Source organism: Trachinotus anak, unplaced genomic scaffold (genome assembly GCF_046630095.1).
Source record: "Trachinotus anak isolate AG129_WGS33_773 ecotype Australia unplaced genomic scaffold, CSIRO_AGI_Tana_v1 ptg000002l, whole genome shotgun sequence".
Lineage (NCBI taxonomy): Eukaryota > Metazoa > Chordata > Actinopteri > Carangiformes > Carangidae > Trachinotus > Trachinotus anak.
This window is the reverse complement of record NW_027273853.1, coordinates 10,373,154-10,400,107: the sequence shown is the minus strand read 5'-3', so window position 1 is coordinate 10,400,107 and position 26,954 is coordinate 10,373,154. Positions and strand designations below refer to the sequence as shown.

Genomic DNA, 26,954 nt, shown 5'->3' with positions numbered 1-26,954 from the left:
TCTGACATGATATGACATCATGAGACTCCCTTTCCTTGATAAGAGTCATTGCACTTAAATCTTCTGGGAAGAGCTCTTTCTTATTTATTGCAGAGGAGAAATCCTGTTATTGCAGTGAAATGAATGGATGTGGAGGTCTTTGTTCTGTTCAGCCACAAGGTAGTCAGACTAAATGAACAGGAAGATACAAAGACTAAATTAGGGAGTAATTGAAAAAAGAAATGAATTAGCTTAGAGGTGTAGAACTAGCAAGGCAGTGAAATAACTAATTTTCTTAAGAATTTGCATAAAGCTCATAATTAAACCTGCAGCTTTTATAAATAAGGTTTAGCATCTTTAGTTTCACACTAAAACACCATAACCTACTAATTTCTTGCATTTCTGTCTGAGCTAGTGACAGTTGAGTATATACTGCCACCTTCTGGTTGCTTTAGGTACAAAATCTGATGTCTGACCACCAGGGAAAGATCAAATAGTACTGAGTCTGAGTCTGAGAAAATAGCATCTGTATGTATTTAAGTTCTGTGACCACTGTTCAGCTAGCTTTTATAAGACAAAGTGAAATTCAAGCTGCGTTCAACAGAGTCTAGTGAATTTAAGTTTAATAGTTTTTCAATAATAAAAACTAATACACAATAGGTTTTTAAACATGGCTTACAGGTCCACAAATATTCTTTTTACCAAACAAAATCAATCTTTTTTTTTTTGTAAAAGTGTAAAAATATCTTAAACACAATAAAAAGCCTTCATTTCTCATTAAGTTAAATGAATGTTTCAATTTGTCAGGTCATAAAATAGAGGCTGACTGTAACTGTGAAAGACACAACTGTTCTTTTATAAAACGGCCAGTTCCCTCCCTCTTGTGTAGCTGTAACATAATGAACATGATTTGAAATAACTTACGTGAGATGGCATGAAAAACTACAAGCCACATAAAAGTGCAATCTATCCACTAAATTAACCATGAATTCAGCCATAATAGTGTGTTCAAAATGAAGAGGGAGGACTGAGACGATGAGATGGATAATAAGTGGGATAAGGACACAGGAAACATTTTTGTAAAACAATTCTTTGCAACAATAGTATGAGTTGTAAACGGTCATTTTCTGGTCATAGCAGCCTCTGAAAATATGCAATCATTGCGAGCTTCCAACTTTTTTCTCTGCTCTTGTAACTGATAATATAAACCAGGCAAAATAACTTCTCGGAAAACAATCATGCAGAGAGGGGAAAACACATTGTGGTCACACAGCTGCTGTTTTCAAGTTACTGCTACAATTTTTTTTTTTTTTTTTAAAATAAGATTTTTCAAAATGAAGGCAGGTGTGAGGATCTTAAATAAAGATGTTCAGGCAGGCGCTACTGGTAGACTGTTCACAAACTCATCCTATGCTGAAGAAATGAAAATGTAACTTCAAGAGTGATGACAGATTCACTCTGAGGGTTTCAATTTCTGATTCTGACCAAAATAAAGCTGACAAGCTGCGGTGGCAGCCACATTCTGTACATCAGAGAAAGGAAACAAAGAACAATAGGACTCTTAAAACAAGAGTATGATGGTGCTAGCTTTTCCATGTAAAACGCTGACTAAGCACTGAAGTGCCGTAATCCCTAACCAAAGTCGTATATACAAAAACACAATGACATGAGAATATAAAAAAAGAATAAAAAGAAACAAAATACATCATACACACATCATACACACAGTTACTTCATGCAAAACTAGTCATTTTGGGAAGCTACTGGTTACCAGTCACACACACTCGAGAGAAAGACAGTCATATCATATAGAGACGCTGGGAGTCAGGAGGAGGAGGAGGAGGAGGAGGAGGAGGTGGTGGTGGTGGATGTAAACTAAAGTTAATATTAGGGCTACTGGGTACAAGGAGCTGATGATAGAGGCCAAAACCTCCACCACAGCAGCCCTGCCCCGGGCCTCTCCTCCACCCTCTGCACCAAAAATACCAGCTGCAGGATCACAGAGTAGCATTAATGCTTAACAGCGGCTACCATGCACACACCCATGTCTTCCTGCCTCCCTCTCATCTCCCTGCCCCAGAGTCAGAAGATGCTCCAGCTCTCAGCTCACCAAATGCCACTAAAGTGCTCTCTCTACTACAATGTAAGCGCTTCTTTTGAGGTCAGCAAAGAAAAACAAACAACATGTAGATGAACATTTGCATAGTATCAAACTATCAGGTTATCAGGCTTCCACCAAAAAATATCATAAATGTCTGCCTAGAAAACACAAATGATAAGATAACAATGGTGACTTGGTGAACTTATGTCCAACAAGTGTGTTTGACTGAGAGGTGTGTGTGTTTGTGTGTGAGACATATGGGGCATGAGACAGTTGCACAGCTGTCAAGACAGGAGGCGCTCAAGTGGGGGAGACAGCTGTCTTATTTTATGTGTGTGTGTGCGCACAAGAATGTGAGACAAGGAGAGAGAGGGAGAGTCCATCCATCTGTGTGTGGTGTGAAGCTGGCTCCGTCTTCAGCTCAGTACTTCGGTACTTTGGTGTAATCCTCCTGGACGACGCTCTTGCACAGACACATAGAGAGAATCATCCCGAGGAGCTGCAGGAAATAAAGTTGACACCTTAGTTATCAGAGATGAAACTGACCAGTGGAGCATTCACTCAAACATATATGTGTCAAAACCAAAGAACTGAATCATGAATGCATCTCTACTGCATCGCAGATTTTTGTGTGTTGAAAGTAGGGCTGCAACAAAGAATTTATGTTGTTATCGATTAATCAGACAATTGTTTTCTCGACTAATTGCCAGAATATAATGAAAATCACAATTTCCTAAAACCCAGAGTGATGTTCTCAAAGTCCCAGTTTACTGTTACTATCACATAAGATGAAGAGAAGCAGCAAATCCTCACATTTTGGAGGTTGGAACAAGAGAATATTTAACATTTTTGCTTGAAAAACTAATAACTTTTATTCGATTATTAAAATAGGTGACCATTATTTTCCTGTTGCTCCCCTAATCATTTTAATAATTTAATTGTAAAATCAAGCTCCAGTTAAAAGATGTGAGATGAAAATCCACACTCCTCGTTCTGCGTAAGAAGGCACGCCAAAGATTAGCCATCATCCTTTTGTTTTGGTCAAAGGAATAGTTTAGCATTTTTGGAAATTTGCTTATTTGCATTTTTTTGAAGAGTTAAATGATAACAATCTCATGTCTTTCCATTAAATATGAAGCTGGAGCCAGGAGATTAGCATAAAGACTGGAATCTGCCTACATGCATCTCTAAAGCTCACTAATTAACATGTTACAGTGTTTCCTACAGAATTAGATTTTATTTGTGGCAGTAGGTGATGGGGGCATGTTCTTAAATTAATTATTGGATAATACTGTGAATATGGCACTCCATGGGAAACATTTTGAATGCCAAGTTCTTTGTGACAAATAAATAACTGAACAACATATATGGCTCCATTGTTAAATGCTGTGTCAAACAAATAACAAAGTGAGGGTTGATTATATATTGTAATGGGCTGGCGAGCCCGGCCCCGGCACAGCACAGTTTGTGCGCCCTGAATGACTGAGAAAGGGCAGGTAAAAACTTAATGTATTTCTTCACGGCCCACCGATTCGGCAGGGATTTCTCCAGAGGGGGAGAGAAAGCGGCGCAAGGAGGGGCTGAGCAAATCAATGTACTGTGCACAGCTCTACAGTAATTTTACCAATTTGAAAGTACAGAAAATTAGAAAATCAATAGTTGGAGATCCACCTTGATATTCTTGCAGGCCTCCACAAAAAAAAACATATTTGTATGGGGGAACACTGTGTTATATCTCTTTTATTTAATCCATACAAAAACTAGTTTGATGGAGGCTTTTATCTACAGAGATCGGCCTGCTCAGAGCGGTCTCAATCTACTCCTCTAACTCTCAGTAAGAAAGCCCACAGGGCTATATTTTCCAAAATTGTGAAATATTCCTTTAACTCAGACTGAAAAAGCCTCATACTTGCTTTGGCTAAACTAAGAATGCAATTTTTGTGTTGAGTGAGGACTGTGGATTTTGTCCCCTATTACGATGGCAGGAATAGATTCAAGGCCAGTATGGATGGGAGGAACAGTGACCAAACTCATGTGGTATCAAGATAGCGATAGAGATTTCAGAAATCTCACAGAAAAGTTAATTGCAGCCCACACTGTGTGACATGGATCTAATAGACTTGGATACAATATCAAGGTTGATGTATGTAGCCTGCACGATGTTCCTGATTCCTAGGCTATGATGCAAATAAACAACAATGAAACATGAAGTATGTCATCCACCTGAAACCACTATAGTGGTAAACAATGCATGTGTCATTTCATGCTGCATTCCTATTGGTTGGTGGTAGGTCGTAGCAGCAGTCAAACTGCGAGATGATCATCTTAAGTTTGTAACACTGTCAGAACTTTTTCCCAGACTTTCTTTGGCTGCAAGTCCATGACGGCCATCTTTGAATCTCTCTCACAGTGTGTCATAGGAACACTGTTTTGGAGCCTTGACCAAAGATAATGCTGCGTTTCTTTCACAATGGTCATCTTTTGTCTAGAACAGCCCAAAATTGCATAGTGTAAACTCGTCTATAGACTAGTGTGAGGAAGGGATAGAATACTGTACCTCCACAACTGCCACACCGACACACATTCCCAGAATAACCCCACAGTTGTCCAGGAGCCATTTCTCCACGCTGGTTATACAGCCCTGAAGGAGAGAACAAGACAGGGAGGAGAGACAGAATAAGGCTGAGAAAGACACGGAAGCAGGGGGGAAGGGGGCAGCGAGCCAACACGCAGAGGAGAGATGAATGACTACGTGATCCCAGCCGGACATGAACAGAGCCTTTTCAAAACACATCTGTTGGCTTTGGACTGAGTCAGTGAGGGGAAGAATAACACGGCTTAGCTGAGCTGAGGAAAACAGTACAGCTAGAATAAAGTTCCTGAAACACGCAGACCAAACAACAGAACAGTAGAGCTTTCCTGGTATTTGAACAAATCACAAAGCACAATCAACACGCCTCAGCTGTCTGAATTCACTGTGCTGATTAAGTGCAACCACAGTGCCACACTGAGCTGGCACCAGGAGTTACACAACAGGAGTCTAACTGACTTATGCAATGAGTAAAGGTGTGAGGTCTATCAGAACAATGCAGGCATGTTGTAGCATTGTTCACCCAGCTGCAGGAACACCAAGCAAGACTGACTGTGGTCTGGACCTAAAGATAAAATGTTTCACAGGCCTCAGTGGAGCTGGGTAGCATTTATTACAGAAGACAGTTTAAATTGTGTCATGAAAGATGTCAAGATGGCACTGTGATAAATATAACTGAGTATACTTTCCTGGAGTAGTTCCGTTTAACAAAACTTCTACTTTAACTCCACTACATTTCATAGGGAAATGTTGTATTTTTAATTTCACATTTATTTTACAGATATAACTTCCTAGTTACTTTTCAAATCATCATCTTATATTGTCAATATGATCAGTTTATAAAATATCCATTGTCACAAAAAGTTGTTAAAACAACAAATGCTTTTTACATGTATTCATCAATGGATAAGTGATAATAACCACTGCAAGGTACATATAAAAGTATGAAACAGACTTCTGGGGTGACAATGACAAAATGTTTTAGCACTTACTGTCCTATGTAGCAAACTTTTTCAACAATTTAAACATGCCAATTAAATGAAGAAGTGGAAAGCCAACAAGAGATTAAAACACATAAAATGTTACGTTCGCCTTCTCTGTATCACTTATTGATATTGTGAATGAAAGCAAAAACAGTTAAACTAAGTGTATCCAACAGGCCTGTTTGGTGAATGAATCATGGCTGATCAATCAAAATCACAACACTGGCAACTGCATAAAAAGCTGCACTCCAGGAAAAAAGTCCCTTCTCAGGAAAAGCAGTTGGTTCAGCACAATGAGGCAGACAGCAGGCAGCAGTTTCACATGTTGCACGAATGATTGAGTGAGCATGAAAAGTATGAGGCCAAGAGGCACAGCTGGAAGGTTTTTACAGCCAATCGCAGAATTATGCTACTCTCTAACTGAAATATATTCACACATACTGAGATAGACTTGCAATTGGACAAACTGGATAAACAGCCATTGGCTTCATCTGTAAATTCAGATGTGTGATTTTCAAAGTGATGGTCAGCCTTAGTGCAGAAACAGCATGACAGATTTAAGATGTATTATGTACCGTTTCATAGACGGGTAGATCTGTGGACATGTGCTCACACAGGCCTACTTCCTGGATGTCTGTGCCAGCCAGGCTCTCGTTGCGACAGGAACATGCGTAGAGGTTCTTGGAGCTGTTCTTGATTGAAAGGTTCTCAGACCAGTTTCCTGGACCAGTCCATCCACAGCACTTCATCTGGTGATATAAAAGACAGGCAGGATGTGAAAAACAGACGCATTAAAAGAGATCAGAGACCAAAACTAATGGTAAAATAAATCAGAAGGCATAACTAGAAAATCCATTGTCTCAATGAATGAGCATTTCTATTGTGGTGTTTGTGATGACTCTCTTCTTGGCTGCTGGGGGAAAGAGGTTTGGCAGGAAAGAGAGAGAGGTGCAAGGAGACAGTGAGTGTGGAGCAATCTCACTGCAGCTTACACCAGACCTGTTTTTATTTGCTATGGGCTGATAAGTTTAATGTAGCAGTTCACCCAAAGCACGCCCAAAGTCTCTAAAACCTCTGCTGCCAAAAATGAATAAAATGTTGTTAATGCTCCTCAAAGGATTAAAACATTAGATTTGAAAAAAGTCAAGAAAAACTTTTTGTTTAAACAATGTCTCAGTTATTCAGGAAAACTGTTCATTGTGAGGTCTGTGGGTTATGCAAAGTGACAAGTAGCTGTTGAGTTTAAAAGTTAATTTCAAATGCTTTGAGTACCCTTAAGTAAATTTCAATCATCTCTATTGTATTGTATTATCTGCATGGCTAAATACCACTCGAGATATGTAAAAACTTTCAACAACTTCTTGTAATTTTGGCGAAGTGACACTGTAGCATGGCCGTGAACATTACGCCCAGTTTACAGTACTTCCCACTAGGTGAAAAGAACTACAGAAAAACTAAACAGAATCCAACATCATCACTAATTAAAGTGAGTTAGTTTATTTAAAAGAAGCTATATACGGTGCGATTGTATTTGGTTTCATCTGTTTAAGAATTGTTCAAAATACACGACACCGCAAAAGCAGCTAAATTAGGCGCGTGGTGGGGGTAAGCATACACAAACACTCTTGAGTAATGGGAGGTTTCCTAGTTTTTCCCCAGCAGACACGGTGTGGACGCTGCATTACAAAGAAAAAAACATGCAAATAGCGCTGCAAGGTTAAGAGTTGAATTCACACCAGAAACACCCATTCTAAAAATATGTGCACTCATGTGACTGTAAAGAAAAACTCTGACCACATGGCCTCTGTTAAACCTCTGTTAATCCAACCTGCTGCTGTTTACGTATTTACAGATGTATTAATGGGACCAGCAATGTTAAATGTGACTTTATTAGAACAGACTTATTCAATGAATGCAGTTTATTCATTTTCATTTTCAATGTTGTGTAAATAATGCTGAAAATGCTTACAATTATGGATATGCAAACTGTCAATTAAACTAGACTTCTGGGCATGTCTAGTACAAACCAGGTTAAAGAGTCAACTCACCGTCCTCTGAATGAAGTCCCATGTGTGCTCTGTGGTCCTGTTCTGGCCGGTGTAGTTGATAATCATGCCCTTTATGATGTTGGACATCTCATATTTCAACTGGAAATGAGATGACAATACATTATCAGCAATGCAAAATTTAAGGGTCACACCAATACTAATCACTTGTTGCTGTTGATACAAATACTACAGATTACTGTACATAAATGGCATGTGTGTACTTGTTAGTATATAATCTGTGGTGCATAGCAGGCAGTCAGTGTTGAAGAACTCATCAATACTAAATCTTTTTCTGAAATTTACTAGCAACATCTGAACTTAATGTGTGTTAAGGGAAACAGCACGGGTGGCACAGCCCTGTGAAGTCCCATGCTGGGCTTAAGAATTGCACAAATACAGCAAGACCACAGAATAGTGGCAGCAATGTAGCTTCAGCGCTCTACTGAAGATGAGTTGGAGCCTCACCCTATTCTGGGAAAGGGCACCACCCTGCCCTGTGGTGAGCCTTAAACACAGGGAGCGCGTCTAAAGCTGCAGACTTACACATGTTCACAGAGATGCACACAAACACATGTACACACATGCATATAAGCTGGGGGGCATACAACTGAGAGGGCCACATCAGGCTCCACCTTTCCTGCTTCTTAGAGGAGTGAGGTTTATCAAGGGAAATGCTTTTTATGTGCTGGGAGGGAATGGCCATGTTCAGAGTGTTAAACTGGTCCCTGAGGTTGGTGTGTTCAAACACAACACTCCCTTCACACACACAGTGTAAACACACAATGCTTGCTCTATTATTTCAGTCTGAATCTAGTACTGTTATTTTCACCAGTTTGACAGAAGGAAATTTAGACCAAAAAAAAAAAAAAAAACAGGGTGAGAGTTCAAATTATACCTCAGTATGATAGCCCCATTTATGGTGTATTGGTAACTTAAAAATTGCGTTGCATGACCTGTCAAAGATGTCGAAAATATCCACAGATGTAAAACTCACAAATGACGTGATATTTGGATGTATTCTGTAGTCATGGATGTATTTTCACATCCACCTGCATCTGACTGTAATTCTTTTTTTAAATTTTCTGAACATTAAATGTTTTGTTTCATATTTTACTGGTAATATTTTAAGTAAGTTATTGGCAGGGTCCTGAGCAAATCTGTCCTCTTGAAATATGTGTTAGTATTGTAGCGTCATTTTGTCGCTGCCATGTGAATTCTCTGAAACATCAACTTTGCACAAGTTCAGAAAAACATCCTTGTTTTCAGCATTTTCACGTCATTTTTTTAAAGATAATCCAACAGGTTTTTAAATTGTTTATTTATCTTAACCTCAACACATAAAGGAACACAAGCCTTCTTTAAGCCTTCTTTCCATTCTTGAGACACTTAGTTTTCACTGAGCAGTGACAATATGTGGGTTTTTGTGACCTGTCTAACCTGACCTGCTTTGTCCTTTCCTGAGTATTAGTGACTAAAGTTTCCCCCTGGGCTTGTTTATCTACTTATTACTGTTTGGTTTCCTTTTTCAAAACTCAACTCAGAGCAAAAGCTGAAACATATATTCAATCAACTCTAATGATTTGGTGGTCCCACCTGTAGGGGGCACTGTATAATCAGAGACTTCAGTAGAAAGTTGTTTCCATCCCTGGGGTGACAATTTACTGTCCTAGATGGGGCAGTGTTGGGCAGACCAATTTAATATGTCAGCATATGACAACAGCGTTAGCAACACACATTCCCCATAAATGTGTTTGCCCCCTCTCCCTCCAACACAAAACACAAAAACACCCAGAGGTGGAAATGAGACAACAATGGAAACTTTCAGTGTAAAGGCCTGCCTGCTACTTCCTCTACAGTCGTCACACATCTCTCTCAGTCCACCTGCTTCATCTTACTTTCTACTAGTATCCAACTTCTCATCAGTCAAAAAAAAAACAACACCCTGTCACTTTCCATTCATTGAACTATGAAAATGTGTTTCATCACAGGATGCAGGGGCCTTACTAATAGGTTTAGCTAAGACCTAATGCAGCCAGACACAGCCGTGAAGAGGGGAAGAATAAATACCCATTAGGCTCCTGCTATACCAGTGGGAGGAAGGATGGTGGGAGGGAGAGAGGGTCAAATTAGGAGAGAGAATAAAAAGGGAACAAGACTAGGTCAAAACCTAGTACATGGCTGGACTGTGTCATAGGCTATTTGCATTCTTCCTAGTGTCAGCTTGTTTATCTGCTTGCTTCTCTCCTACTCTCTATGCTCACATACACAGTATATCAATACAGCTGAATTTCCAATGAAGCTGTTCTCATTTACATGTTTTTCTGTTTCTGCTGTCAAACAGAACAAGTATGAAATAATAACTTCCAAGCCATTTCCAAGCTGCTGCTCTGCACTGCTAAAATCCTTATTTAATAACCACAACATCGGCTGACAAAATCCCACTGCACTGGGATGCTCGTATTTGAAGTGACCCGAACTGAGACCATTTGCTTCAAATGCGCTATGTTGGCAATACTACAGGCTGTAAACGACTCCCTGATAAAAACAAATTTTATTTTGAAAGAGCAAGGGCCAGTGACTTCCAACTCATTTTGACATTTGCAGTTGCAGGGTTGTCCCCGTGGTTGTGGTCCCACCAGAAATTAAGAGGGGAAAAAAATAAATAAATACTGTAGAAAGTGACAAAGTGACAAAGTAAAAGTAAGAAAGAAGGGAAGTGAGAAAATTAAACTGATAAAGTACACTGATGCTTACCGGCTCTCTTTGGAAGTAAATGAGGACTCCAGCAGTGACCTGGGCGATGAGGATGAGCAGGAGGCAGGTGAAGTACTGTGGGGGATATAACAACATTTATAATCCAATTCCTTAAAACAATGACAAAACTTCTTGAAATCATTAATCTTCTATTATAAATTATGTGAAAACAATCTATGAAACCAATGTCACGATGTGAAAGGGGCCACCTGCAGCTCCCACTGGCTTTACACAACTTTAAAGCAACTTTTGTTTAGCTGTTCAACCTGCAACTTTGTTCTGGTTCACTCTCACTACTCTCACAGTGTTGGTTTTGGTTGAACACGTCTTTCTTATTTGCAGGCAGACACAGTTAGCAGTTAGCTTGTGAACATAGTGGAGTATTTAGTATCTAAAGAGTTAGTTGATAGAGACCAAAAACTGAGCTAATAGAGAAGAGAGTGAATATTGGACTTTTCACCATATCAACTTGGTGGTAAGGTGGTAAAAGGTGATGAGGTGAATGCTCATAATTTGTTCCTGCTGCCCCAGAGTGGCCATTTAAAAATCCCCACATTACATAACAAAAAAACACAAGAAAGAAATGTTTGCCTTTCATTTTCAACTGCCATTACTCTACGCTTACAGAGACATACATCTCAAACATAATCTCTGAACCCTTCACCAATAACAATGTAAGCCATTAAAGATCCTACCACAGCCTTATGTATGGCCTCCCTGAGTGTAAATGTGGTGTGTGCGTGTGATGGGGGGTCTACTGCCAGCTGGTCACTGTCACTGGAAGAAGTAGGTCACAGCAGTTCTTCAGTTAACTCCTAGCAGGTTTATCACTGTAGAGGTCATGCACTCATCCCCACTCTTGCTGTACCCCCTACATCTCCCCGGCTTTATCCCTGTCACTCCCCCACCTCTTAGTAAATCCACACATGCTATGAACCCTCTGCCCACACATTAACGGAAATGCTGAAGGGCTTTACTGTCAGCAAGAATCTATCAGGTGTTCTTAGTCAAGCTTGGCATTTCAAGCAGGTGCATGTAGCTGAATGTGTCATGCAAAACAATAAGTGTTGCTTTTGTATGTTTTAATGGCAGTGCAATAACTTCAAATACACAACAGGGAGGTCCTGTAGGTGCAATTAAATTACTATATCTGATGAGAGAGGCAAACAATGAGAATTTTTTAATATGTTATTTTTGTGGATTTTGTTTCTTTACTATAGACTCAACTATAAAGAGATGAGGGTGAGGTTGTAATTTAGGATTAAGACCTATTTATTTTCTGTCATGTAAGATTGAGTTTCCTGTGTGGTCATAGATGAACCATGGTCTGAGTTTCTGATGCACATTTTGTTGCTAACTACCATGGTGAAGGTGTTAACCTCCCGCTTGCCTCTTAAGAGAATGAAACCAAGCTGTAGCATGTAAGCATTAGAGGTCAAAGTGAATGTTATTCCTCACCAGACCCAGAAGACAACGAATTTCGTAGATAGCTCCTATGCAGCCGAAGAAGCCCATGGCCATTGACAGTGAACCTACTCCGATGAGGATGTATGACGCCACTTTCACCGTGTCTGATGATTCCTCTGGTAAAAACAGACGTAACAGGCAGAAAAAAACAACAAGAGAGTTCAACATACATAGAACTACTGAAACCTAGATGGTCACTGCAAACTGCATCATCTGCTACAGTTTTATAGCAAGAGGTTGTCCTTAAATTCAGTTCCTCACTTAAACTCAGCAGTTTTTTAAATACAGCAAAAACACCAGGACCACATTGCATATATAATACAGTAACCCGCACAGTTTTTAATGATAAAATAACAGCAACAGGGTCTTTCTATGATCTTTGCTCTTGTTTCTGCTTTAACCACAGTGTTAGCTTGCACACAAATGCAGCACAGAGGAAGGACTTGCTCACATGCAAAAGCATTTGGATACAGATGGTAACAGTGAGCCAAAATGCTTCACACAGCAAACCTTCTTGTATTCTTGTTCTTTTCTCCCACAAAAATTATTTTAATAGGACTCCAGAGAGAGTTGGACCAAGACAAGACAATGCGTGGCAAGATTAATTGAGTTCCCTCTTTGGTATGTAGAGCGGGAGAGATCCAGGAGGAGGAGGGGCTGGCACTGAAATGGAAGATTGGAAGGTTGGAGAGGAGATAAACTGGAGCCATTATGTGGCTGTGTTATCTGGGCTGGAGGAGCTCCAGAGTCAGAGCTCGGTCTGCAGATGAAGCCAGACTTTGAGTGTTGTGAAATGGCTTCAGTTCCTAAAGATTCCTGGGCGAAGCAAACCAGCCAGAGCTCCCGGATAACTCATTTAGTGAAGAAGCAGACTGGCACAGCAGCTTCTCCACCGCTGCTTTATGAATATAATGCAATGTTGCTTTTTGGCTTGGTCACTAGGAAGCTGAATAGATGTATTCATTTCAAATTCCCTTCTCATATTATCTGCTGATGCTTCATGCAGCAATCATCATATACAGTATAAACCCTGGCAGATACACAATGAAAATTAATTATCCCATAGACTATAAAAGTTGTCTTTCTATATGTAACTCTCTTGTGTAAAAAAGTTAACTGATAAAGAAAATAATTGTTAGTTGTAGCCCTGATACAATGAAAACATATTTTATCTATATTACATTTTATACATATACAGTATATGTAGTGTACTGAAACACCTTTGATGCACAAAGATGTCATTACATGCATGTACATGGCTGACTCTATATGGGTTACCAGAGATGTGGTGGTTTGAGAATAACTGAAAGCTAAAAGTACTTGGGTCAACATATGCAGTGTTTATGTGGCTACAGGGTATTATTTAAAGGGAGGCAGACAAGCATACTGTATGTTCTATATTCAGCCCTCTGTTGAAGCCTGTTATTATTCTCTCACACACACACACACACAGCAGTTGAATGTAACGCTGGTGTGTGTCATTATCCACAGGTTCCTTAAAAAAAAACTAATTACCCGAAGAATTTGGGGGATGCATGAAATGCTTTAAGCACAAATATTAGTGACTGTTACCAGTCGAGAAATGGAGCGAAAACTTTGAACTATGCTTAACATGTTGAGTGTTGCCAAAGCAAACAAAACTTTTGCAAGAGACTGCTATGGCTTTAGTTGATGGCAAAGTAGATCAATATCTATAGCTGAGACAGAGCAGAGAAAACAGTGACACAAATGTCTCAGTGCTGAAGTGGCACTGCATGATATGTGTTAATAGTTCTTTCTGCTAGATACAATGATTTTTATCACAGCTATTAGTCTTACTGTTTGGTGAAAAGATAAAGAGCTACTTCACTGCATTTGTGGAGCATTAAATCAATGAAGATGTTATGAACCATCAACATAATTTCCTCCATGTAGATCATAAGCAAGTATTCTATGATTATTAACTGTGGGAACTAAAACTGAAAAATATGTTTGTGTGTGGTTTCCCTGCAACCTAATGAACACTTGTTCCAGTAAAAACATACAGCCTGAAATTAGAGAGAACGTCATGCAAGTCTAATGCAACCTCAAAACAATTCTCTGCTGTGACCACTTTTAAAGTTTTCATCTGAGCAGTTTTCTAATATTCTTCGAACTCTATGGTAATACATCAATTATTTGGATTGACTATTTCCTCTGACATCATGTAGCAACTAACAGTAAAACACAATCAACAGGAGTTTTACCTTTCAGCCACAGATTCTATCTTACACTCTTAAAATGAAAGCCTTTTAATAAAAAGCTTCCTCTCGGGGACACTCCCAGGTGTGTTAAAGTTACAAAGCGACAGATACTCTACTTGACAAGTTTCCAGCTGTAAAGCTAACATCTGTGTCCTTCTCTGGTAATTCTAAAACATACATTTCTCCTGAAGTCAGCATGTGGTTGCCTGGTTACTGTGCTGTTCTGTCATGCACCATGGCACGTTTCCATGTAGGTCTCTGCTAGATTTTCTAAAATAGTTCCTCTGGTGGTTTTCATAGAACTTTCCATTTAAAGAGACAATTATGGTGCCCTTCAAGAAAGCTGCTGAGGGTGGAGGGCGGACTGTTGTCTGTAAACATGACCGGAGACACAAATTCAGTTTGTATACAGCTGGAGAAAAGTCACAGCTGACATTATGTACAGATTTTACAATGTAAACATACGAAGATCAACTCTAGAGTTTAAGTGGTCTAAAGAAAAAATAACCAAGTTCTCTTTTCTCTGTTCATCACTATGGAAAGTTTCTGAATTAATCTGCAGCATATTTCCAAACTGTGCTTTGGCACACTCTCTGGCTCATAGACCTTCTTTCCAAGGCTACCTTTTGTTTAAACATGAGGCAAGCAATGTTTTAGCGAGATAAACTAAAGACATCATATCACTGGGTAAAATATCAGCAGCACTACGTTGATATAGTGGGGTATGCATTTAGGGGAAGATAGGCTTTTAACAGAAAAATAAAATCCCCCTGCTTGGAGTCACTGGGACAGCTGCAGAGCCCTCTATTAATATCACTCATAAAGAATGGAAACTGAAAACACAGAGATCCTGTTTATGGTCAGGCAATGGTACAGCTTCTGAGGGAGCACACAGAGTCAATAAACAGAGCTGTCTGCAGCTCTGGTTTTTGTTCCTTTACAAAGTGGTCAAAGATTTCCAGTGAGGTTAGAAATCCATGGAGACAGGGAGGAGTTGAGGTTGACCCATCCTGGATACAGGGAACAAAAAGACATGGAGGAGAGAAGGTCATCAAGCCCCTCATAGGAAGGGATATCCTCAGGGTATCAGTGAAGCAGGATCTCTGCTATCTCTGGAGGAACAGCTGGATTATCATAACAATAGGACTGGGGCTGGCAGGGATGATGGATACTGTACTGTCTTTATGTTCTGAATGCCTTGCTGGAGATAAGCAAACTCAGCTCAATAATAACCTTGGGGTGATTCCTCCCTTGGCAGTGACCTTGAGAGCCAAAATAAGACCACAGGACTCACTCCGACTGGTTTAGGACACAAGGTCAGTTCTGAATGGTCTTCGTCAAAACTCCAACCTTTTCACAACTCATTAGTCAAAGCAGCACAGACCTCCAGCCTAAATATAGATTTCTTTAGCCCTGCCTCAAAAATGGGTCTTGCTCATCAAAAAACATTACTTAGTTATGGATTGGAATCATTTTGTCTGTAAATTTTCAGAAAATAGTGAAAATTCTCAGCCATGATATCCCAGACCTCAAGATGACATCTTCAGATTATTTGTTTCTGATCAATTGTCCAACATCAAAGCAAATTCAGTTTGCAATGATGAAACAGAAAAGCAGCAAATATTCACATTTAAGAAGCTACAACCAGGGAATGTGTGATAAAAAATTAACAATTATCATTTACCAATGTAGTTACTAATTAATTTAATTTAATCAACTCATGATTTCAGCTCAAAAAAGATGATGCAGTTCTGTTCAAACAGTCTCTATAAGAGCACAAAATCTCATAGTCCTTTCATATTGGCACTATGATTATAAGATTATAACCACATCTGAGGCTTATCCGAATGGGTTAACACTCCTTGTACTCCTAGCTTTGTCACCAACTTCATTATGTTCATCTCTTAAAGGAAAGGGACATTACAGTCTAATTAAAAAAAATGCTGAATTTGACTTCCAACAAGTGTGAAGTTGCCAGATAATAAACTAAAAGAATTCCTCTCTTTATAAACTGGGAGAAAACTTCACTGCTGCTCTCGGCAATGCTCCATCTGGGAAGAATACACTGAAAGCATTTATAACAAGATTTATGGCAACTAAGAGTTTCCATGCTTGATTCCCCATTCTTTTCAGGCAAGGCTGGAACTGGGTTTCATTATGTTTTCTTTAGTGTCTTCAAAGCAGATAACCTAGGTGAGACACACTGTGACAAAACTGATAACTTTGCCTTTTACAGCATGCCATTTGGAGGCTTGGTGTCTCTCTTACTACACAGTGTCTAGAAATAGATCTGTGACAACATCTGTGAGGGTGGGAGATTGCATCTGTGCGCCTCTGCCATCTGGGGAACTGAGACAACAGGCAAGTTCAAAGTACATCTCTGTGGAAAGTGTGGGGAAATAAAGCTGCTAGTTTCCAACATAGGATGAAACGTTGATAATTGAGAGCATGTCACCTCCCCTGACTAACCTACTCCCCTGGATCTCAACAGATGTGTCAGTTAGTGTGTGAGTGTATGTCGACAGGGCAGACTAGCTGAGGAAGGCATCAAATTTCATCTCTTCGTCATATTTTTAGTTTGTTGCGAAAATCCTTTTGTGGTTCCTTGGGAATGAGTCCTGAGGGATAAAATCCACATAAACTGTACAGAGTAGGTCAGGGGTTTTTGGACTCGACAAGCACACTCTCCAGTCTCTATTTCCCATTCCACTGTGCTAAGACGAGCTGGGTGAAAAGTGCTGAATGTTTGTTGACTTGATTGTTATCATAAAAGGTGTGTGTGAGTGTTACAACACTTACGCAGAACAGCAATGAAGCTCTGGTTATCAAAGAGAACCCACAGTCCAAAGCCCATGATCAATGCTCCAAAGATCTGTGGAGAGGAAATATACAAGATTCAGGTACCAAATCCTCATGTGAGAATAAAACAGAATTTGTGCTGGTATGTGTTTAACAGAGAGCCTTATTTTTGCTTCCTCCGCCTGTCACATCTGGGATGAATCAGATTCTAACTCTTCTCTTATTCTCTCTTCTGTCTCTTTCTCTCACAGCAGATACAGAGGGAAAGAGGATATGGAATAGATCACAACAGGCACATTCCTCCAGTCTTGAAAGATCTCCACTTTGTTGGATTTTATCACAATTAACATCCAATAGTGTTAAGTGAGGAAAAGGGGTCAAGACTATGAGAAATAAGAAGAATCATCATCTCCAGCCTGGAACATTTTGTCACCAGCATCTGAAAGCCTCAGAAAATTATCTATTTTGTAATGAGGTGTTGAAGTTCAGAACTATGTCGAGAACCCTTGTTTAAAAGTTGTGGGGCACTATAGTGGGGGCAAAATCCATAGATGACAGACTTTGTTGATTCACCAGCTTCCCCCGTTATACCACCCCTCCGCAATCCTACAACAATAATTAGAGCCCTGGTTAAGAGCTGTTCATGTAAAGGGACGGCCAAGCTCCTCGCAGGCATCATTAGCCCACCACTTCCTGGCTTCCCCTAGCCTCCCCTTGTCTAATGTGTCCACATGGACAAACACCGATACGACACACACACTTCCTCTTAGACACCAGTTGAGCATTCACATCAAAGGTCTGCATCAGGTTTACAGCCGCAGACTCATTGGAAAGGTCTGGACACCCTCGCAATCAGTTTTAGGAGTCTGGGGTTTTATCCACCCCTGGACTTTATGTTGTGGCCGACGTGAGTGAGGAGGAAACAAACAGAAACCATCTGCTGCTGTTTATACCTGAATGTGCTGAGGTACTCAGTAAAGTCTCTTTGCTCCAGGCAGCGTCAGAGCAACATTTCCCTATGTATCTCAACTAATCTCTGGTGCTATTTGAATAAGGACGCTTACTCAAACTAGAATTACAGCTTCGTGGTTGTGCGCCTCCACCAAGCAGCAAAGTAGCAGGAACTGTGGTCACAATCTCCCATTCCTGTGATACAGTAATGACCAGAAGTGTTTTTGGAGAACATATGATGCCACAGTGAAGTTGACCTTTGACCATTTGGATATAAAATGTCATCACTTCATCACTGTAGCCTTTGAGACAGTTGTATTAAATTGTGTCATCATTAGTGTATGAGTTTAGGTCACACTGACAGTGTACAGACAACCCAAAAATATAATGCTTCTGGCCCTGGCTGTCGCCAGCACGAGGGCATAACAAAAACCTGAAAGGCATCACACATCTCTCAGTGCATCTTGAGTGACTCAACTGATTCAACTCAAGGAACATAGCATACCTACCTTTCTAGCTTGGTTAAACAAAGCTGCTGACAAAGTGTAAGTCATGTGACACGATTCTGACAGTGCATGCTATGCATGTGCACTTATTGCGGGAAGACCACCAAGCAGTCATGAAGAAATAGGATTACTTACAAAGAAGAGGAGGTTGAAGAGGAATAAAAAGTACTTGGTGACTGTGATGCATCCTTTCCCCATGTTTGCGCTTCTGGAAGACAGTAGTAAAGAAAATGTACATCAGATATAAATATGACAGTATAGTCTGGGCATGTAAGATAAAATAAGAAAACAGACACAAGACGGAAAAAAAGACACAAACAGAGACAGTTAGCCTTGAGATAGCCTGGCTTTAATAGCATAGAGGAGAGCCACAGAACAAGCACACAGGGAAATCTTCACAGTTGGGCTCTTGATTAAACACAGCTTTAATCTTCAAAGCAACAACATTGGCCTAATTTATTTTCAACAGGCACGTTTCTACAGACTTTAACAGCCTGACCTGCTCTAATCTCCAATTCTATAAGACAACAATTGGCCCGTTGTTGTACAGTATTAAGTTTTATGACAATATTGTATGCCTTTGAAAGCAAGTTTGTTAATGAGTCCTGTTTTATTCTCGAGAAAAGAGGAACCAGCCTAGTCAGATAGATCGAGGGGAAGACCACCACAAAGTGGCTCGTGGTTAAGTCATGATGACTGTTTGGAGCCCTTGACAGCACATGTGGTTAGGCATGCTATTGTAATAACAAAAAGAGGGAAACTAGGCCAATCTACAATTGTGTTTACTAGCAGGCTAGGTTAGAAACACACATCTTTGACAGTTAATTTCATTTAAGTATTTCAAGCCAAATATACAACAAATGTATCTTATTTATTACCATATCCAGTCATATTCAACAGGTCTGGCTAATGTCATGTGACCAAATAACAGACAACACAATAATAAAGTGAATCAGACCCTCGCTCGCTGTATGATATTTTAAATTTGGACATGTTATGGTTATGTTTGCATTGTTTTACAATCAGTTTACCTCATACTCATATATATTCCATTTCAATATGACTGCATTCAATGACTTCTCTGTGTGTAACATTTTCCTTCTAGAAAACACCTGCAGGCCAGGCCAGCACCACACATACAGCACAGTAGGGACACTTTATGAAACTCTCAGGCAACATGGTTCAGACCAGCGTCCATAAGTCCAAAGAAAATATTTACCACAACCAGACCTTTTCCTTCAGGGGAGAACTGAAAATATAACCAGCCATTGTGGTTATTTGAGGAGTCTGAAAATACCCTATGAAGACAACTCCCCATGTACCAGATGACAAGCTGTTCTCTTCTCCTTGTCTCTTTGAACATCCAAACTGTAGGTGCTTCCCAAAGCCGACCATATTGTGTTCTTTGTTGTAAAAATATTACTATTTTTGAAAGCACAACTTCATCATCTACAGTTTCAGTGTGTATTATTTCTGAAATAAAGGGATACTTTTGCTTTAAATCCTTCAGAAAAGTCCATTATTTTGACAGATCAGTCTATACTTTTTCATAATGGTGAATTTCTAGTTTTTACATAAGAGTGAAGACAAGCACATAGCACCGAAAATGAATGTTGTGTGAAGGCAGAGCAAGAAGACAACGTAATGTTTTATGAAGCAAAATATCACTTTCAACAACAACTATTGTGTTTTATTACCAGTAACTGACTTTTGTTACCTTGGAAACACTGTAAAATAACTTGTAAATAAAGCATATTTACTTTGTTGACATCTCTGTCACATCTGTCTGCTAGACTTCTATCTTCCTCTATCTTATCTTCCTCTTAGTTGATTAGCAGTGTTTATAGACCCAAGTGAAAAGTGAAGCAGTAATATCACAGTTGCAATCTCTTGTCAATATGTGCATTATGACAAACAGGAAATTAATTACAGCCTATTTGAAATACAAAACAGAGTATTTGAAAAAGAACCTGCCTGATGTTTACTTGCTAGTTTTTTAACATCTGCATTACTTTCACTGTGTTATTGTAACACATTGTTACAATTATATAATAATATGATAGTATTGGTGATTAAAAAAAAAAATCTTTTTTTTCCCTGTCTAATCTAACCTTCCCAACTAGATTCATGGTTCAGTTGACAGAAGTCGGGAATCACTAGGAATCACAGTTTGAACCACTTGGTAAACAGTAAACAAATGCAAATATGGACAAATAACTGTGTTATATCTTTCTGAGCCAACATGTTGGCTGGGTTTCAGCTTTATGTGTAAGACACCATCTGTAGAGCAGGCCTATTAAAAGACAGGCTACTATTACTAAACACCTACTCTTATTATTACATGTACTAAATATTCGATAACCTACATACCAACACAATTTCATGTTTACAAAACTGGACACAGCACGATGCCCAAGCCTCGCAGCAGATACCCCTGCAAAGTAGATAATCCTTAAAGGAGATTGTTGGTCTTAATGTCTAGATGGTGAGCAGCAGTACAGATTAAAAAAGGCTTAGTTATGACTACCATTGTTTGTTGACTGAGCTCTGTCCATGCGAGAACAATGCTAACAATGCCCCAAAGCTACTTCTTATATTTTTCAAACAACAAATTAAATAGGCTATCAGGCCAAGCCCCATTTATTGTAAAGCAACCAACTGACTATATTAAGGTTAGGAGTGAAGCCAAACCAAATTCTTTTTGCACAACTTCCATGAAAGCTCACACATGGAGCAGATAAACTGTGGCACTCATTTCTTCTGAGATACCTTGGCAAACCCAGTCACTCTGGGTTCCCTGAAAGTGAATGACAAATCTCTTCCAAAGAGAAAATAAAGACTGGAAAGTGGAATGGAAATTCAGAGCAGAGCCAAACAGCTGTTCCAAGGAACAGTGCCATTGCAACCTTGTATAAGAGCTACAGTAGTACTTCTAATGCTGCTGAAATCAAGAGACAATGTTGTTTATTTGAACTGGTGCGAATGAAAAAAGGCCAGAGGAGGCTTGAGCTCATGGGCAAAAACCATGTGCAGAAAAAAACGACTTGCTCTGACAAAACTGCAAATGAGTCACCTGAACTTTCCAAATTCTGTAACCTCACACAGCCATTTTTTCCTTCATAGCCCCCATTTTCCTTCCTGTGGTTTGGCAAAGGTCTCATCACCATCACACAATTTTGGTGGGTTGTACTAAAAGAGGTGTTCAATTGAAATCAGTGCTTGTTTACTGTACAAAGAGGCAGTTAAGAAGTATGGGATACAGAGATGATTATAAAGACAGCATGAGTGGCAGATGGCAGCTACTGTCTGCTATGTACCCAGCATGGATCAACTACGGCACAGTTGTACACAAAAAGTCAGGCGATGTGCCAATCATATATAAATCCATTTACACATCTGCGAGGCCATTATGCTGGCATGAACCTGCTACATCACCCTGGTACTAAAGCCTTTAATGCCATGCAACAGTGTTGTTTTTTCCTCTGTATAGACAGGATGTAGTTCATTGTCTACAGCGGTGTGTTTTGGTGACTAAAATGAAAAGGTGAGCATTTTTGTTTGAGTAAGAGGAAACAGTTCCACCATACACACCAGGAGTGAACAGTATAGAAAGTACACCAGTATGAATTTGGCCTACTGTATGAATTTTGATTATAATGTATATATATATATACCTGTAAGGCACCCACAGAGCTAAAAAACTACACCAATGGGAGGCAGCAATGCACTAAACCATGCCTTGACTGCTGAAAACAAGAGGGCTTCGTCGTCAAGCACCAGCGAATCGTCTAGAAAACAATGAGTCCATGCTGCTTTGTTAAGAAATGAAGAAATGTCTGAAAGTGCTGCACACAACAAAGAGGAGGAATTGATAAAAAAGACCAGTGCAACTTCCATCGTAGGTACATGGTTCAGGTTGAAAAAAGTCAGACAACGAGCAGAAAACAACCTGCAAATTGTCGGACGACTGTAGTTGCAAGGAGTGGTAATACAAGCAATCTTATCTGTCACCTCAAATCATGACATATTCTGGAATGAGGAAAGCAAAATAATGCATCCAGCACAAAGGTCAAGTGAACAAAGCTGCCTTAACAGTGGTTTACCCCTTCAGAGGCATTTATATTGAAATTTTAGGAAAAATAAATATATTGTGATAAGTAGTTACCTCCTGTGCTCCAAATTATACAGTGATGTGAATTTTAGGCCTAACCACCCAGCCCTAGCACATACATTCCCAGAAACAGCTATTCCTGTAAATTCAGCTTTGTGAGTAATATTGCAGCTTTCAAGTGAGAGAACTAAAGATGGTAGTAATGATCATTTTCATTATCAGATCATTGTTTATGTCTAAGGCTTTCATTCGTCTGAGTCAATCTGTAGTCTAAACAATGCTTAACCAGCTCATAAGCTTCAAGAAATTCCGTGAGATAAAGGGGATTCCCATTTAGCATCTATGGGACTCTTATACCATGTGACATAAAAGGATAAAATCCCCTGCTGGTGTTCAGTGCCAGGTAATGTCCCAACGTCTAGTAGAAATGATTAAGCTTCTATGGCAACAAGACTAAACAGAGCTCAAGTGGCTTAAACCTATTTCTACTAGATATGACTGATCATCTGTTTAAGCATTCAGTCTAACCAAACTAATGACGCCTATCGCAAGTTACCAGAAACAGATGCATCATTATTGCTATTGCAGTCTGACCATCTAAAACCAAGCACCAAACTGTTAGTATTATATAGAATTATGTCAGTGTTATATAATATAAAACAGAAAGAAGAAAAAGATGTGGCTTCGGTGACAGGATGAAGACATCAGCTCACAGCAAGAGGTAAAATCCTCTGTACTTTCTTGGCTGAAATTGTTTCTGTCACAACCAGCATCAAAAATGATACAAATACCATTAACCTCTCAAAGCCCTATTCGATCCATCTATTACCAACAGTATGGGGATTCATTCAGTGATAGCCTGAGGTTGCAGTGTCCTACATAGCATCGTACAGCTGACCTACAGTTTTCTAGTGTGGCTTTTCAAAAGGTATATAAGCTACTCAGTGGTATACTGCAGTTTGTAGATACGGCAAGCAGCTGCCAAGCACATAGCCAGGTGAATGCTGATGGTGACCAATTGGAATATTTTGACTAACCCAAAAGAAAACTTAAAAAACAAATGCTCAGCATACCTATACAAATAATGTTGCTGAGTAATTGATGAATCCACTAATAATGTTTTCAAGTACAGGGTAACAGGGTAGAGAATGGAAAGTAACTGAGGGTTACTTTTTCTTGTAAACCACAGTATTACTGTAAAGCTTGTTACCTAATGTAAGAGGGCTGCAAAAACACTGTGGTAACTGGATGTTGTCTTGAATGTGTGTGGCTTACACAGCTTCTTTTCAGTTTTGCCACATGAATGCTTTGGCTCGCCATGGTAACGTGGTAACCTGTCAAAAATAAGTTTGTGTCCCATAGAGCCCTCTCTGACTGCTTTGTTGTACAATAACAGTGCATTGCTAAGGAAGATAACACTAGAGTTGCACTGTAGTATTGTTTTGCAGCATCATCAAACCTCATCCAAAGCAGGGGTTTGATTCTTATTTTCATGTTGTTTAAGCATACAGTACACTTCATGCAAGCAGATGGCTCCATCACTCAAGAGAAAGTCTCTGAAGAGGCTAAAATACACTTTAAAGTTGAGACACTAAACCCTGTGATGAGGACACTCTGTACACAAGTGAACCAATACTTCTGCTAAGTCAAATCATGATGTTTCACATTTCTCCATGTGCAGAACGCATGAAAGCTAAACCTGGAGGTTCTTCATTTTCAGGATCTCTTGGCATCTGCTTTTTATGTTAAAATCCGTCTTAAAACAATAGTCATATATGAAAACTGGCAGTGTCTTTTTCTTATAACAATTCCTCCTGTTCACTGTCCATTAAAAGATCCCTTCCTTAATGCGCCTTCAGTGTCAGTGATATGGGTCAAAAGCCACATAGTCCTCATTTTGTGCAAAATGCATTGTCAAGTTGATTTAATGTGGAGCTTAGTCAAATGAATATGTTTCATTATTTATAGTAAAAAAAAATCCCCCTTTTGTGTTTCCCAGCTGAGCTACAGTTAAAGTACTGTAACAAAGAGAGATCTTTATAGTAAAACGTTTGTTACTCTGTAAGACATCCACTTGATTTAATAGAGCCAAAGATTAGCTTCAGATACAGTTAAGATGAGGTTTTGTTTTTTTTTTTTAATAAGGGCTGCAGATTTTGTTCCCCATCGCTTACACTAAAAGCGCACTATAGGGATCTATTGATGATTACAGCATCAAAAGCCTCTGTCAGGGCTCAGCTGAGAACCTGACTTTTGATTTACAGCGATTGTGAATCTGTCTTAAAAAAGATAACAGCGTACAACGTCACAAGAAGTGAGGAGGAAAATGACGTGTAGGTAAACATGGCAACCGCTGTTCTTTACAGTAGTTTACAGTAGTTTACAGTAGGATCGGGTCTTTCCATTGTTAACGCTAACAACATGTGGAGCCTATACGAAAGCGACATGAAATTAATTTCGTTCGTCTCGCAGCTGTGAACACTTTATCTAAAGTTATATAAAGCCAGTCGGTTCGGTTATCGTTTCCACCGTTTTTCACCGGCCGTTTAAAAACGTTTGTTACGTTAACGTCAACCGTTTACAGCTAACATCACGGCAGATTCCGCTTGGTTCGGTGGGAAAAATGCTCATTCATGGCTGTTCTGCGGCTTGACAGAGTTTTGTGATGGCAAAGCAGATGGCCGCTAACCTACAACCACTTCACGCACACTGCCGTGATGTTTTACTCACACTAGCTGGTTAAAAGCGTGCGGGTATGATTGAAACTTACTTGGACTTCTTCACCCACAGACGGTAACAGCTGGCTGAGGGTCGAGCGTCTTCTCTCCTGCCTGTCGGGGACTGAAGTGTCTACACTGTCGAGAAACGAGGTGTGTGCATGTCTGAGTCCATCTGCGTGTGTGTGTGTGTGTGTGTGTGGGAAAGTGTTCACACTCCCACCGTGCGGCAGCAATGGTGAGCTACTTTTTTTAACCCTCTCTTGCCCAGTCCAAGTGTAAAAAAGGTGCTTGTACTCGACTTTATCACTGTACCCTGCTGTATTTTCCCTTTGTGCCACTTTATACTTCATTGCTCTGCTCCATGCAAAGGAAACAGGCCGCACCTTCCTCTCTACTACCATAGTGTGGCACCTTTAGGGACTAGTTCATTTACAAATGAAGACTTTTGCTAATAAAATATAATGCTTTGTTACGTATCAAACAATTATTTAATGCGCCTATTTTCTCAAACCTGAGGCTTTGCTGCTTTTCCTTGTAATTATTTTTATTTTGAATAATTTTTATGAATTCGGTGGTTTTGATATAAGTGTTGTAAACGAGTCACTTTGGGTTCTGGGGAATTGTGATGGGCATTTCTCTTCATTTTCTGGATTTTTGCAAACAAAACAATCGACAATTGAGAAATTAATTTGGAAATAAATCCATAATAAAACAAATCACTAGTTGCAGTCCAATAGTTAAGAACTTGTTCCACTTCCATGATATAATATATATAATATATAGTGTTGGCAGAGGTCATTTTCCTGTATCAACAACTACTTTTAATACTTTAATTACATTTTCCTTATCATACTTAAATACTTACTGGGCAACACTTTCAATGCGAGACTTCTTTGAGACTTGCACTAATGGGACAGTATTAATATACTGTGTGGTATTAGCACTATTATTATTAGTATTAGGACCTGGAAACCCCTTCCAGCACTACACACAAGTGTATTTTCATGTAATAACATATAATTACTTACTGACTAAAATCTGACATTTAGAAAATTGAAAAATACTCAGCAGACAGTGAGCAGTTTTTACCATACATTACTTAATATTTCTTTTGTGCAGTATGGTGCAAACTAATTGTTAATTACATCACAGGGACACTATCAGTCCTTGTAGTACTAGAGAAACATTAATGGCAGCTTGTTTTAGTCAAATGTGGGCAGCAACATTAGACAGAGACTGTCTAATATCTTCTATTAGTTTTTAACTGATGATACATTAGAAGTTTGGGTTATGGTCAGTTGTTTTGTGATCATGAGAAGAAAGTTTCCTTGTCTGGTCCGATGAAAAATAATGCAAATTAGACCAGAACTGGTTTTCTTTACTTTTATGTTGATCATAAGTAGTTGCTGGTTAAATCTGACAAGATGTGTTTCTCTGCCTTTTAAATGATCCTTTGTGAGCCATTCTAAAATACTGTTTACCTTCATGCCCTAAGAAATAAACCAGGACTCAATATATTAAGTGGAAAGTATGGGGGGAATGCATACACACAGAGACACATGGGAGCTTTTTGCCTATAAACAACCTCATACATTTCCTGTGCCTCACAATCCCCCTTTTCACCGTTTGCCCAACTTGTGTGTGTGTGTGTGTGTGTGTGTTAGTAAGTGGAAAGGAGAGAGCATGCTGGAATAGGACAGGAAAGGTTAAGCTAGAATATGTG

General features: G+C 39.4%; 1 protein-coding gene across 1 annotated transcript; it reads right to left on the bottom strand.

Annotated features, from left to right (window-relative positions):
* Positions 1-585: 585 nt before the first annotated feature.
* On the bottom strand, positions 586-25,424 carry cd82b (CD82 molecule b). Its single transcript, XM_071495648.1, has 9 exons — positions 25,282-25,424; positions 18,536-18,608; positions 16,944-17,016; positions 11,914-12,038; positions 10,456-10,530; positions 7,702-7,800; positions 6,229-6,402; positions 4,638-4,721; positions 586-2,579 (listed from the first exon to the last, which is right to left on the bottom strand). The coding sequence occupies exons 2-9, from the start codon at positions 18,596-18,598 to the stop codon at positions 2,502-2,504; spliced, it is 771 nt and encodes a 256-aa protein (XP_071351749.1). The 5' UTR covers positions 18,599-18,608; positions 25,282-25,424; the 3' UTR covers positions 586-2,501.
* Between the last annotated feature and the right edge of the window lie 1,530 nt (positions 25,425-26,954).